This window comes from Colletotrichum fructicola (genome assembly GCF_000319635.2).
Source record: "Colletotrichum fructicola Nara gc5 chromosome Unknown KSG_Nara_v1_contig04, whole genome shotgun sequence".
NCBI classification, from domain to species: Eukaryota; Fungi; Ascomycota; class Sordariomycetes; order Glomerellales; family Glomerellaceae; genus Colletotrichum; species Colletotrichum fructicola.
In genome coordinates, this window is record NW_027094054.1 from 3,460,649 (window position 1) to 3,474,697 (window position 14,049).

Sequence of the window (14,049 nt, forward strand, 5' to 3'; positions counted from 1 at the left end):
TTGTGCCCTGGTCGCACCATTTGGAAAGGGCATAAAGCCAGGGAGTATTCTATCTTCGTTTTCCATGACCATCGGGTCTCTCGTTTTCATGAACATGGCACCCATTTCAGAAAGCCTGATGGCCCGCAGCCTCGAAGTGATTCCTCTTTTGCCAACAGCACCTTATACGACACCCTCTATGAAAGCCAACCTGATCTGCCGAGTGGTTTCCGCATGCCTGGCCAACCTGGTTTGTCTGATTCCGCTGAGAAACCTGTATCGCAACGGCGAGTTTGCGGCGGTTGTGCTCGTTTCGACAGTCATCCTTCTTAACCTTCTTACAGTTGTCAACTCTCTCATCTGGCGCGACGACAACATCAAAGAATGGTGGAGAGGCTGGATCTGGTGCGATATTCACCCTTACCTCTACCAACCTGCTTTAACCATCTACGCCACATCGATCGCCGCCATCATGCGAAATCTAGCAGAGCAAGTCAACTTAGACCGCGCCGGTCCGCTCACTACCATCGAGAAGAGGAAGAGGATGTGGTTCCAGGCTTTGATAATATTTCCGCTCCCCGTCATTCAAGTCGGCTGGCTATATCCTCTGGCAGGACAGAGATACATTATTGGCACACTCAAGGGGTGCTTATGGAGTACAACACCAAATTGGCCATGTATCGTCTTCTTTCTGCTGCCAATCCCAGTTGTGACTCTGATGACAGGATTCTATTCAGGTTGGTCAACTCGAGACATGACAGACCTATCTGCTAACCCCTTGCACAGTTCTCACCTGGAGACGATTCAAGCAGATTGAGAGCACAACTCGTTCTGCTCTCGTCTCAAACTCCTCAACCGCTGCGAGATCGAATCGAACACGGCGTAGGTTGTTCTTGATGACAACCTGCATTCTTGTTCCTTACGTCCCAATTTCCTGCGTCTATGCGGTCTACCAGATCAAAATTTACTTGCCTTTACAAGCATTCGACTTCAAAGAAATTCACTATGGTGACGGCGCCTGGCCATGGGATTCGGTAATCCTATACCCATACGACCAACTAACCTTCTTCGAACTCAACTCCAACTATCTTCCAATCATCACGACAGCAGCAATATTCGTCTTCTTCGGCATGAGCAAAGACTCAATGGATACATATCGTCACTGTTTGTTGACCATGCGTCTCGATAAAGTGTTCCCGAGACTAAGTGACGACGCCACATCAAGCACAGGTCAAACTCCAGCAGGCTCCTGGGGGACAGTCTCAATGTGAGTGTTAAGCGCCCCGAAAATATTATCATGTTGCTGACCAAGACTTACCAGGTCAACGCTCGCCAAGTCTCCAATGTATAGTTTCGGTCGATCTGTTCATGTTAGCCAGGTTTCAAAGGGACAAGGCTCGTTATCCTCGCCACCTCCACCATACACCACAGAGGTCAACGACCCTTCTGACGACATGAGAATTACCGTCATAGAACCCGAACCCTGTGCGATTAGCGAGCACAAAGATTATACCACTGCCAGGTGTATTTCCTCAGAGACAACTGAGGGAGGCTATCATCACGGGGACTCTCCCCTCAATAATCTCACTGGCTCTTTCCGCGGCCGACTGGGAGTCCACGGGTTCTCAGGCAAACAGATACCGGCGGCTAAGTCCCGTGTGCACGCACACTTGGGGTCGGACATGAACCACCTTCAAGCGGAGCAATCAACTCAAGACGATTGGTTACCCCGACTATCTCCTCAGCCGAAGTTGATTACCATGATTCAAGCGCATATGGAACAACCAGAAACCTACAGCCAGGAGCGCCGGAGATGATTTCATAAGTCTTCCTTGCCTATTGTTACGGGTCGAACTTTCCATGTGCTCTCGAACTTTGGCCACGACGCCTTCTGAACAGTTGCTGAAGGGACTCAGAGAAATTTCTTACAGCACCTGTTGAGAGCGTCACCAAGAAACCGCCAATTGTTTCTGCACGTCACACTCGTCAAGCAGGACGATCATGATCGTTGACCGACCTGCTTAGTGTATCACTCATATCCCGCTTGAAACGGCGGGTGTACCGTGAACCACACGACTGACGAGACACGGGAGGGTCTGCTTGACATCTGGGAAACGATCAGCAGTAATGGAATGTTGGGAAGACTGGTTCTCGGCGGTGGCGGTGCCGGCATCACCGCGATTGGCTCAAATATTGACAGACAGACGACGCGTTTGCTGTGGCATGGGATTTCATGAATACGTAGAGTCAAATAAGGAACCAGAGTAAACCATGTTCAAGAAGGCGAATAAGCCGATAGGTATCTACGTAAATTAAAAGCAGCTCATCATTCTACCTCACATCGTGCGTCGGAAAAGGGCCGAGCGAGCGAGCTCACTGCCTCCGTCCATCCATCATCTGCCCCATTCGTAAGCGGGCTCGGTCATCTCCTCCATCAGCCCACGTTCAAAAAAGGTTTGCAGACTGCCACTCTGGTGAATAAAAAGGGATAAGGTGGGAAAAAAAGACTTGAAAGCCAAGAAACCAAGGGAACAAAAAAACGTCGTCGAATCACATTCGTAACCGATTCCCCAGCCCGGGGACCCAAAACTCCGCGCCATGCCTTTGGTATAAGGAACTACTGTGGTAGGTGGGATGAAGAAATACTAATCCCGGTAAAAAGGATATCGAGAGCTCGTGAGAGCGCGGCTATGGTCGTATAAACTCATGTTGGTGGTGCAGCCGAGGTCGCCGCCGATCCGATATTAGAAAAGAGCGTACGGTAAAATAGCGGATTCGAAAAGAAGAACGCAAACATGTGAAGCCAGGCCGAGGGGCCTGTCATCCTCGCGTGGGATCATGCCGTCACGGCAGCCGGAGGCTCCATGGGCATGTTCCCCGACCCTGTTGGTGTGCTTGGGGCCGGGGCGATTTCAGGATCAGGAATCTGTATGTCCAGCTGCGAGGACCGTTAGCTTGAGAACGTTGCAAACACCGGGGGAGAAAGACTCACAGTCATGTAACCCGTCCGCCTCAACGAAATAATGCGCGGCGCCGTTGAGGGGTCTTCGTTGCCCACCGTCTTTTCCATCTCGTTGTTCCATTGGTCTACCCACCGTTCCAGACGCTTCAGCCGGGCCTTGACGCCAGTGAAGCCCAAGTCATCCCACAACCACCCCGTCACTAAACCCAGAACACTGTCCATTATGTTTCTCCAGTTGTATGGGCTGAATATTGGCACAAGCTCACCATTCAGCCGGTCGATAATACGGCGGAACTCTTGCTCTGACAAACCAGCCGGGTCAAGAATTTCGGGGTAGAGATTTGAGAACGTCGGAGCCAAATCTCCTTCCAACAACCAGTCCCGCCGAATGCGAATGATACGCGTGTTGTGATACTCGGGAGAGTCGATCGGAACGTGGGGATTTAGATGCGGGAAACACGGGTGCTGGGGGCCCCATTCCTCGCCGAGATCTGGCGGCAATTCCTCTCCCATGATAGATGAGTTCGATGAGGATATAGCCGAGCCGATTCCATCGCCGGCCGACACATTGGAAATGCGTGGAAGCACATCAGGTCCACGCTCCAGGTCCTTAGAAGTCCCCCGCACCTGTGCCTCGGTAGTCTGCTCCATGATTGCTTTTCCTTTGCCCTTGTCGACGTAGGCGAAGTCCACGACCAGAGGGTTTGACACGCTTTGACCTCGCTTTGGAAGGCCAGTAACTCGAGGTTCGACGGGTGGTTCTGCAGGCGCGTCGCCTTTATCGTCACCCAGGCCAGAGTCGGGGTCTTGAAACGTCGGTGAAGGGTCGGCGGATCTTCTTCCGTCGTATGAGTGACGAACCGAGGGCGGAAGGCTGATGCGGTGTTCGGCGTTTCTGTCGAGCTGGAGGCTTGCGCGGTTCGACGTGGAATGTCTAGTCTGACGTTGTTCGGGGAGTGTCAAAAGCGGGTAATCGCCTGCGCCGATGCCCAAGGGATCGGAGGGATCGACGGAGTAGGGATCGAGGGTCGGATGTGATAGGGGAAATGCGGGAGGAGGCGGTGTCGATGGACGTCGTTTGCGAATGGTCTTCTCAGGGAGTCGCGGGGTCGAGTTCGTTGGGTTCCAGAGACGAGCAGCAGAAAGGTGAGGTAGGCGATGGGCAGCGGAGGAGGCTGCACGATTCCGAAAGGGAGACTGCGTGAAATAGTCTTTGGGGTCGTAACCGCGAAGAAAGGATGGGCTGCGGCCCTGAGGCAGGCCGGCAGCGGCTACTGAACGGTCAAGGTCGGGCGAAGCGCCAGGGTAGGCAGGCTGCTGCGATAGCGTGGGCAGGCGAGTGTTCGCGGATGCATCTAAGGTGGCCGGGTCGGGGGACGGAGAGGTGAATCTCGCGTGGGAAGCCGTGGGAAAGATGGTTCGAGGAAGGCCGCCGAGAGGTCGACGGCCTTACGGGGAACTGTGGAGTACGGGTCTGGTCGAAGAGGAGTTTGCAGCGACGCCTGGGCCACGCTCGTGGAGATCGCCAGGGCCTCTCTACTCGACGGGAGCGACGGCGACGGCAGTGACGGGAAAATCTGGAAATGCGCTGGCGACAGAGATGGAGGGGACGTCGAAGGACTGTGACTGGTGAGAAAGCGACAGCGCAGGTTGGAGTCGTGCAGCAAAACGACTAGGTTTGCGGCTAGAAGAGTGGAGCCTCGAACAAAGAAATGCAGAAGACAGGCGAGAGAAGAAGAAGCGACTGCAGCGGCAACGACAGCGACGATGGTGGCTCGGACAGCAGGATTAGCTTTCGCAGAGGCGGTAGGGGTGGTGCAGGTGGAGGTATTGGTGCTGCTGGCGGCGGAGGTGGTCTCAATGCAATCGTGAGTTATGCGGCCAACAACGGCGCTTCGTCCTTGGAGGGAAGAGCAAAATGTGCTGTCGCAGGTGGTATCTCGGGTAGTGGTGGTGGTGCGGCTGCTTTTTCTGCTTGACAACGACGACGGCAACGACCCTGCAGCGGCAACAAGCCCAACGGAAGGATGGGGACCTGGACGGGGATGGGTCTTCTTGCTGCAGCACCAACGGGAGCAGCGCCTGGTCGCGTTGGTGAATGATGAGGGCCAATTATTGGCAAAACCTGGCGGCCGTACAGGCGTGACGAGACCGCAATGGGGCAGCGAGTGATGATTTGTGGGGCGAGCGTTCAGGGGGGAAAGGAGAGTCGCCGAGATTGGGTTAGCCTGTGAGTGTGCCCTGAGTCTCGGTCCCGGCATTTTGGGAAGACTCTTGCTCTGGAGGCTGGGGATGCCTTCCCTAAGGCAAGCTTCCCTACCTTACCTCACTGGTCCTTGGCTCTGGGCCGGCCCTGTGGAGGTGGGTGAGCTTTGAGCTTTGAAGCCCGCGCGTTGATGCAGGAACGGTGAAGAGCCTGGGCCTGGACCGCCCAGCACCAAAAGACTTTCCTCCTCGAATGCGTGAGTGCGTGCGAGCGTACGTGCTTGCCTGCTTGTGCCTGCGCTATGCTCTGCTGCTTGGATCCTGTCGGGTAGAGCGAGGCCCGTGACGATATGTTTCTGCCACCAAGCTGCTGCTGCTGCTGCTGCTGCTGGGTGAGGCGACGCGCTTGCTTGGTGACGATGTATCGCGTGGTGGTTGTGCGTAGTCCGCCGTCGGCCTCATGCGAGATCACGATTTGCCTGGTGGCCGGTTCCCCCGTCTCTGTCTCTTCGTCCTTGGTTTCTCTCCTCCAATAGTCGTCTGGTTTTCGCCGTTGGTTCCGGAGGCGCCCCGTGAGGGCGATGTCTATCGTGTGTCTTTTCGAGCGACCGATATGTCAGATGTCGGCCTGAAAACTTGTCGCGGGCGAGTCGAGGGTGGGAGACAAGGGAAGAAAGAAGAAGAGACAGACACCAATAGCTTAAAACCCAAAAATGCCCCGCTGCTTGGGGGAAACGGCCAGAAGTCGACGACTCGACAATCGGACGTTCCGCCGAGCAGTCTCTGTCACAGATACAGTGAACAGCGTCGAAGCTCCCTCCTGACGCAAGGCTCGGTGGAGGCGGGAGGGTTCACGGTAAAAAAGAAAAGAAAAAGAAGGACCTGACACGATGCGGAAACGCTTTCCAACTAGCCGTCCCCAGCCCAACAATATATGACGCCGGCTGCTTCAAAACCAACCTCACGACTTGTAGCCATCCCGGAACCTCCTCAGCCTGGCAGGACCCTGTCTTTCCGCCTCACCAGCCATGGTGCTTTAAATTGTCCATTTTGCACTCAGGTCTACCGTTCTGCAGAGATTTTCGCCCAACACCCAGGCTCCCGCTCGCCTTGCCTTGCCCTCAATCAACACGGGCTGGGCAACTTTTTCCAGCCTGGCCTCCAGGTGACGCACTCACTACTCCGTACCTTCCTTCCCATACCCTTTCCCGGGCCCATTGAACCATCCTGGCTCCCCTGGCTCCCCGAGAAAACGAGACCAGGGTTTGACCGGGTTGTCCGCGTCGGCAGACTTCTTTTTCAAGCGTTGGCAATGTTGCCGATGACACCTTGCGGCGCGTTTGGCAAAACATTCAGTGGTCCTGCTGACCGGCTCATCGGGATGGCCACGTCTTCGGGATGAGGGAGACGATTGCACACGATCCGAGCACACTCTCACGTATGTACAAGATTGAGCCTCCTCTCTCCTCTGATAGGTAGGCGTCTGCAAGTGGGTAGCCGACTTGAGCATTGCTTCGTCAGCGGCTTATCCTCGAAACTCCCAAAATGGTGCAACGGCCACAGCTCGACGAACCCATACGCCACGCGCTTCTTCGCGTCCCCATCGTCCTTCTGCGCGTTGATCAAGCAGATGCCGTCGCGACCAGAGCGTCTGTGCGTATCATCTCATTTTCACATGATGAGATGCCTTCCATGCAGTTCGAATCTTGCTGTGCCAGGTTCTTGGAGCTTCGAAAGCCCCGAACGGCTGGCAAATTGGCTGGCTGGGCACGGTGTTGCTCTCGCCCTCCTTTACCTTCTCGCTCTACCGAATTTTCTTGCTTGGCCCAAGACATGTCAATAGAACAAGAAATAAGCACCAAAAGGGACGCTGATCTACAAGGTTCCCCGAGACTATCGCGCTGAGATTCGACAGATCTCTCATTCGAACCACAATTCCTGGTCCCAAATCTAGCAACTTAAGTACAGCTACAGTCTATTGCACTAACAGCATCCGCCCCCCCTTTTTATTGAAATTATGCACGTATAGTCCCTATATATATATAAATCTACCTAACGCTATATAGATATTTATAGTATAGTAATTAACTTATTTTAATAACTTTAATTAATTTATTCTTATTAAATCTTATAATCTAAAAGTATTATAATACTTTTTAAATATTACTATATATTTTAATAAGTAAATAATAACTTATTTAAGTATTATTTACTACTTATTACTAATTATATATAGAAATAATAATATAGTTACTACTTTTAGTATATATAGTTTTCAAGTAATTATTATTAAATTCTCTACTTCTATTAGTAGATATTTCTTTTATTCAATTATTATTATTATTATTATTATTTATTCTAGCTTAAGATTTAAAAAAAAGCTTTATTCATAGTATACTTCTCTTTATTTTTAAGTAATTTTCTATATAAAATAAGAATATTTATCTATAGAAATAATAGAATAAATATATTTATTATATATAATAAGCGTTATAAGTTTATATAAGTCTAAAACTATATCATCTAAATAATTTAGATTTTTATTATAAACTTAAGGTTTATTAACCTTTATTATAAATTTATTTTAAAATAGGTTTTATAAAGCTATAATCTATTATTATTATTTATATTTATATTTATAGCTATATTATCTTTTATTTTTAAAAGAGACTATAAATATATATATATTAGATATTTATACTATGAATTGAAGCTATCATTATTACTATTATTTATATTATTATTATTTATTATATTATTATTATTAGTAGTAGGAAATTAGAAGAAATATAGATTATTTCTTTTTATCTCTATAGTAGTAATATAATCTTTATTAATATCATATAAAATAAGTTATTTCTATATAATATAAGTAATACTTAAAAAATTCAACTGAAATTAGCTAAATAAATTAATATTTAGTTTAAATATATAATAAATATCTTTTAAAATTATATTATTATTATTAAGATATATTATTAAATTACTCTTTATAATAGAAGTAAAAGTCTTTATTTCTCTCTATTTTATTATTTTATTTATTATTATAAGATCTTCTATAAAGTTAAAGTTATTAACTATATGAATAATAATTATAATATTAATATAAAAATTAATTATACTTTTATCTTTATTATTATAACTTTTTACTTTTCCTTTTTCTTTAACAATAAACTAATTAATTAAATAACCTAAAGAAGAATTATTAATATTATTTATATTATTAATAAAAATAGTATCGCTTATATTCTTAAAGAGAATATATTTTTCTTCTTTATTAGAAAATAAATCTATTAAATCTATAAGATTTTTAGGATTATTAATAGACATATAAAAAGTAATATTATTTATAGTAATTATATTAATTACTTCTTTTTCTTTATTTTCAATATTAATAATACTAATAAAGAGTATACTATTCTTTTTAATTAGTAGAGAGTATATATTAAAGTGTCCATATAGTGTTTTTAGAATTATATCTATATATAAAGTAAATTTTGCTATAGTCTTTTTATAAGGGGCTGCGTTATAACTATAAACTTAATACTAATAAAAGGCTTTTTCTACTAACTAAATACTTTTTTAAAATATAGAAAAGTATAATTTTATTTAATATAATTTTTTTTAATAATTTTTATAATATAAACCTTTTTATTTTTTCTAAAGTCTTCTACTTATTTTATTTTTAATTTTATTATTATTATTTTCTTAGTTTTTATTTCATCTTTTATTTCTTTTATTACTTTTAGTAGTAACTAATAATATTAATTAATTTTTTACTACTTTTTTTCTTATATTTATCTATAAGTTTAATATATAAAAAGTCTAAGTTTTATATAGAAAAGTTAGTCTTAAGAGATTAAATTATAAAAATTATAAAAACTTTACAGGTCTTATTTAAATTATTAAATATATAAGCTATAACTACTTAATTTAATAGTTTTAGCTAATTATAAAATAAATTATTTATAAGTTCTTTTAATTTACTTGTATCATCTTCTATAGAGTTAAATTTATTTAAAAAAGCATTAAAAAACTTTTTATAAATGAAAAACTTATTTATAAAACTAATAAACTTATATAAAGTTTTTAAATACTTTTAAGCTATATAAGTATTGAAATTATTTTTTATAACTTTTAGAAAATTATTATTATAAAATAACTATATATAGTTTAAAGTTTTATAGTTTTTATTCTTATTAATAAAAGAAATAAATTTAATAAAGCTTATAATAATATTTTTATTATACAATAAAACCTTAATATATATAATATATGTTTTATAGTTTTTAAAACTTATAAACTCAAAAAACTAAACTTTAGAATAAATTATTATTACTTTAATCAAATATAATATATAGTTATAAATTTTATAAAAAAGAAATTAATAATAAAGTTATATATTAAAAAGCTATTATATATATAATATAATAATATTCATAGTAATATTATAATAATTATAAACTTAAAAAATTAAGGTTTAATTAATAAAAAAATAGGTTTTTATTTTATCTCTTTAATTAATGTTTTCTTTAGCTAAACTTCTATTTAACTAAAGAAATATATATTTTATATAGTAAATTAGTCAAAAAGAAATCTATTATACTATAAATATAGATTGAAACTAAATTAAAAATAAACTGAAAAAAATGGTTTAAAAAGATAATTAAAAAAAATATAAATTAAATAGAATAGTAATAAAGATTTATTTATTGAAAGAAAAAGTAATAAAACTATAGTTAATTTATATAAGATTTATTATATAGATTAATGAAAAGTATATTTTATAAAACTAAACTATTAATTTAGTTAGTATATTAACTTTTATAAAAATAGTATTAATAAAAACGTTTAGAAAATTAATATTTAATATATATAACTCTTATATAGAAATAGAATTTTATAAAAAAATAGAAAAGAAGTAAAAAGTAAAAAGAATAAAAGTTATTTCTAAACTAAACTTATAACTTATTAGTATAAATATAAATATATTTAGAAGTATAATATATATACTTATATAGTATAAAGTTATAAATAAGTTTATATTATAATAAAAAGTAATAATCCTAAGTATTAATAAGTATTTAATTATATAGATGATAATAAAAGAAGTAATATATTATAATAATACTTATTATTATTGTTAGTAAGTTATATCTTCTAATAAAGAAAAGTAAAGAGAAGGATAACTTAAAATATAACCTACTAAAACACTAATTATATAAAATACTTATATAACTATATATATTATATAATTAATATTATAATTATAAGTTACAATAAATAGAGTATTTTAATATAAGGTTTTATACTTTAAAGTTTATTAGTTTATTTTATATAGAATATTAAAATAAGTTAAGTATTATTATTATTCTTATATTATTAGTATTATTATAAAAGAATGTTATATATTAACAACTATAAATACTACTAATATATTTACAAACTCAATAGAATAAAACTAAACTAAGTAATAAAAATAATTAAATTAAAATCTTCAGTAATATATTATTAATAGAGATATATTATTTAGAAAAGAATAAAAAAGAATAAAAAAATATAATAAAAATAATATAAAATTTAACTATAAGTTATATATAAATTTTTATATAATATATTTAATTATATAAAGTCCATCTATAGCTATAGATTTAATATTATTACTCTATATATATATAAAAGTAATAAAATTATTATAATTTGAAATCTATAAATAATATAATATATCTTAATACTTCTTAGTTAGTTCTAATTAAAATCTCTAACTATAGTAATACATTATTATTATAAATTACTACTATAAATATTAATAATATATTCTAGTTATGATATAAATAAAATTAATATATATATATATAACTATTAATAAAAATAATAAATAATAATATATTTTCTATATCTTAATATACTTATAATGAAATTTTTTATAATCTTATTAGCTATAATTATAAATCTAATAATTCTTATTTCATAAATATAATTAAGATCTATTATAATTATAGAATAAAATCTAAATTATTTATTAATATTTAAATTTATAGCTTATCCCCCTTTTTATAATTTAATATTATTAAATATATATTTTATTTTATTAAAACTAATGAATAAATAATAAAAATTACTTTTAATGAAAAATAAATAATCCTTAACTTTTATAGTATAGTTATATAGATATTTTATAAAATTCTAAATATTATTCTTATTATTATTCTATTCAAAATATATCTTTTTAATATATTACTTTAGATTACTAAAATACTCCTTAATCAAGTTAAAATTTAGTAAATATAGAAATAGAAACTTAAAACTAATACCTCATACTTAATATAAATCCTTAATTTAAAGTATATAATAATAATAGAAGTTATTTATAATAATAATTAAGTTTAGTTTTAAAAAATATTAATATTTTAAAATAAAATATTCCTATAGTTAATAAAAACAGCTATTACTATTAGTTAATTATATTATAATATATAGTTAAATATAAAATACTATTTAATATAAAGGTTAATGAGATTTATATATAAAAGTTTTAAAACTAATTAATCTTTATAGTTTAAAATATAACAAGTCTTTTTAATATTAATTTAGTTCTCTATATTTTAATATCTTTATTAATATTAAATTCGTTAATAAATACTAGTTAATTAGAATAATATTAGTATATATAGGATAAATACTTATATTATGATTTATTATTTTATTAAATAATAATAATTATAAAATTCTTATTTATTGAGTAAAATAAATTCAATTATTGATTAATCATAAAATAATTAATTTATATCCTAAAAGCTTTAATAAGAAATCTTATATTTCTTTAAGAAGTAGATTACTATAATATTATAATAATTTAAAAAGCTCTATATAATATTATATTTCTATTTTTTATTAATTCTAATAATACTGTTTATATCTTTATATTTAATTAATAATATTATATTATAATTTATATTATTAAGTTACTTATTGAGTATAACTAATAAAATTTATTAACTTATAAATATTTTAGTTTTTAAATAGTAATATTATTATAATTACTAATAGTTATAGATTTAATATTTTAAGCGCTATAATATGATTATTATTATTTAATATTTTTCTTAATATATCTAATATAATAAACTATAAATATATACTAATTAGTAGTATATAATTAATAACTAAATACAATTTATATAATAATAGATTTCTATATTATAAATAAGCTAAGCTATTAAGAGAGTTATTATTATTATTAATTATTAAAGCTATTTATTCTAAAAAAACTATATTAAACCTCTTAATATACTTTTATATTACTTAAAACTATATAAACTATATATTAAATAAATATATTAAGTTATATAATAAATCTTTTCTTATTCTTTAATGAATATTATCTTAATTTGTTATAAAAATAAAATAAACTTTTTATTAGTCAATTAATATAAAAATAGAGTAACTAGTTAAATTAATAGTATCTCTATTAACAAATTAACTACTATAGAAATATTATATATATATATTTTATATCTCTATTATATAGTTATATACTTAAATACTATTATAACTATGGTAATTTATAGTAATTAAAGTATTAATAGTAGATTTAGCGCGTTTTATATATAATATAGAAAAATACGCCTTATAGCGTAAAACTAGGGTTTTTCATGTTCTTATATAAGTGGGGGGAAAAGGGGGGCGGACGCTGTCAGTGTAATAGACTGTAGCGGGGCGGTGATTCCGCTAATCCGACCAGGGGGTCCGCCAAATGGGCTTAGGTACGATACACCACGATGAGGTACCCGGCGATGGCCCTGGACTAGCAGCCCGCGGCTGGATGAAGTCACTTCTGTCATCATTGGACAATTTGCCTGCAAGCTTGGATATAAGGGCCTTCCAATACGCCTGACTTCACCAGACTTAAAACACCAGGTTCTGGAAGGCTCAGAATGCAGACAGGTCAAATCCGACCGGAGCTTCTTGCTTTGGCTGGGAGCTGTCTCAGGGCGGTCAACCTCCCGTTGCAGATTGAGTCTACTTCTGGACATCAGACACAGCTTGAACTGGCGGACGAACGAGCAAAGTAATCCCTTGCAAACGGAAGGATGACATTCCTGGCATCTCAATCTGGCAACGTTCATGCCCATGGGGCACACGAGCGAGCAGGGCATTCTACGTGTCGATCGTGCTGTCCGGGTAAGACAGCCAACTGCTGCGCGCGGTCGCGCTTGCTGAGCAATACACATGGCGCCGGAGCTCTGTACCGGAAGATAATTTTGTTTTCGAGTTTGTAAATGACACATCTCGGACACGCGTACTCCGCTTTGTGTTCAACCGCAGGTTTCGGTTCCACGGTTCGTTTGTTCTCGCGGCTGGCACACGTCAATGAGACATTGCCGTGACCAACTAGGGGAATTGCGGGGTTCCGTTTGACACCCGACTCTCAGACATATTTCAGCCAGCCTCCATCAGCTCAGATGGGTTAGGCGATGCAAACACCCAAGTCTTGACGTCTTCTTTTTGCAACATCAAACGACGACAGTCCAAACAACTCGGCTAGAGGTGACCTCCAGCAGGGAAACTGGTCGTGCTTTGACTTGCCTATGAGGGCAATAAGGTGATAGCGGCCGTCCGATTGCATTTTGCGCTGTGGCCACATGGCGCAGTCGAGCCGCGTCTCTGACTGGGCTAAGGGACGCATTTGGTATCCTGTCACTACAACGTTCGCTCGCAATCCGACTTGCGGGGTCGAGACTGAACATTCCCAAGTCGACATGAAGAAAAATGAGAGCGGCGCGCTTGGAACGAGAAGGGCTGAAGGACGCGGTCGCGGGAATAAGACCTCGGTCACCTTACTGCACCACATGCTCATCCGAACCGCGCGGCAGCGAGGTGCAGATCGACATCCTGGCAGC

The 14,049-nt window shown here is 37.7% G+C and overlaps 2 protein-coding genes across 2 annotated transcripts; one reads left to right on the forward strand and one right to left on the reverse strand.

Annotated features, from left to right (window-relative positions):
- Positions 1–178: 178 nt before the first annotated feature.
- On the forward strand, positions 179–1,796 carry STE3 (Pheromone a factor receptor; the record flags this gene model as incomplete). The annotated part of the gene is made up of 3 exons (XM_066151896.1): positions 179–716; positions 766–1,246; positions 1,301–1,796. 3 exons carry the CDS (start codon positions 179–181, stop codon positions 1,794–1,796), a joined length of 1,515 nt encoding a protein of 504 aa, XP_066008616.1.
- Positions 1,797–2,815: 1,019 nt separating this feature from the next.
- On the reverse strand, positions 2,816–5,202 carry ERF4 (Ras modification protein ERF4; the record flags this gene model as incomplete). The annotated part of the gene is made up of 3 exons (XM_066151897.1): positions 2,816–2,917; positions 2,972–4,296; positions 4,395–5,202. The coding sequence occupies 3 exons, from the start codon at positions 5,200–5,202 to the stop codon at positions 2,816–2,818; spliced, it is 2,235 nt and encodes a 744-aa protein (XP_066008775.1).
- Between the last annotated feature and the right edge of the window lie 8,847 nt (positions 5,203–14,049).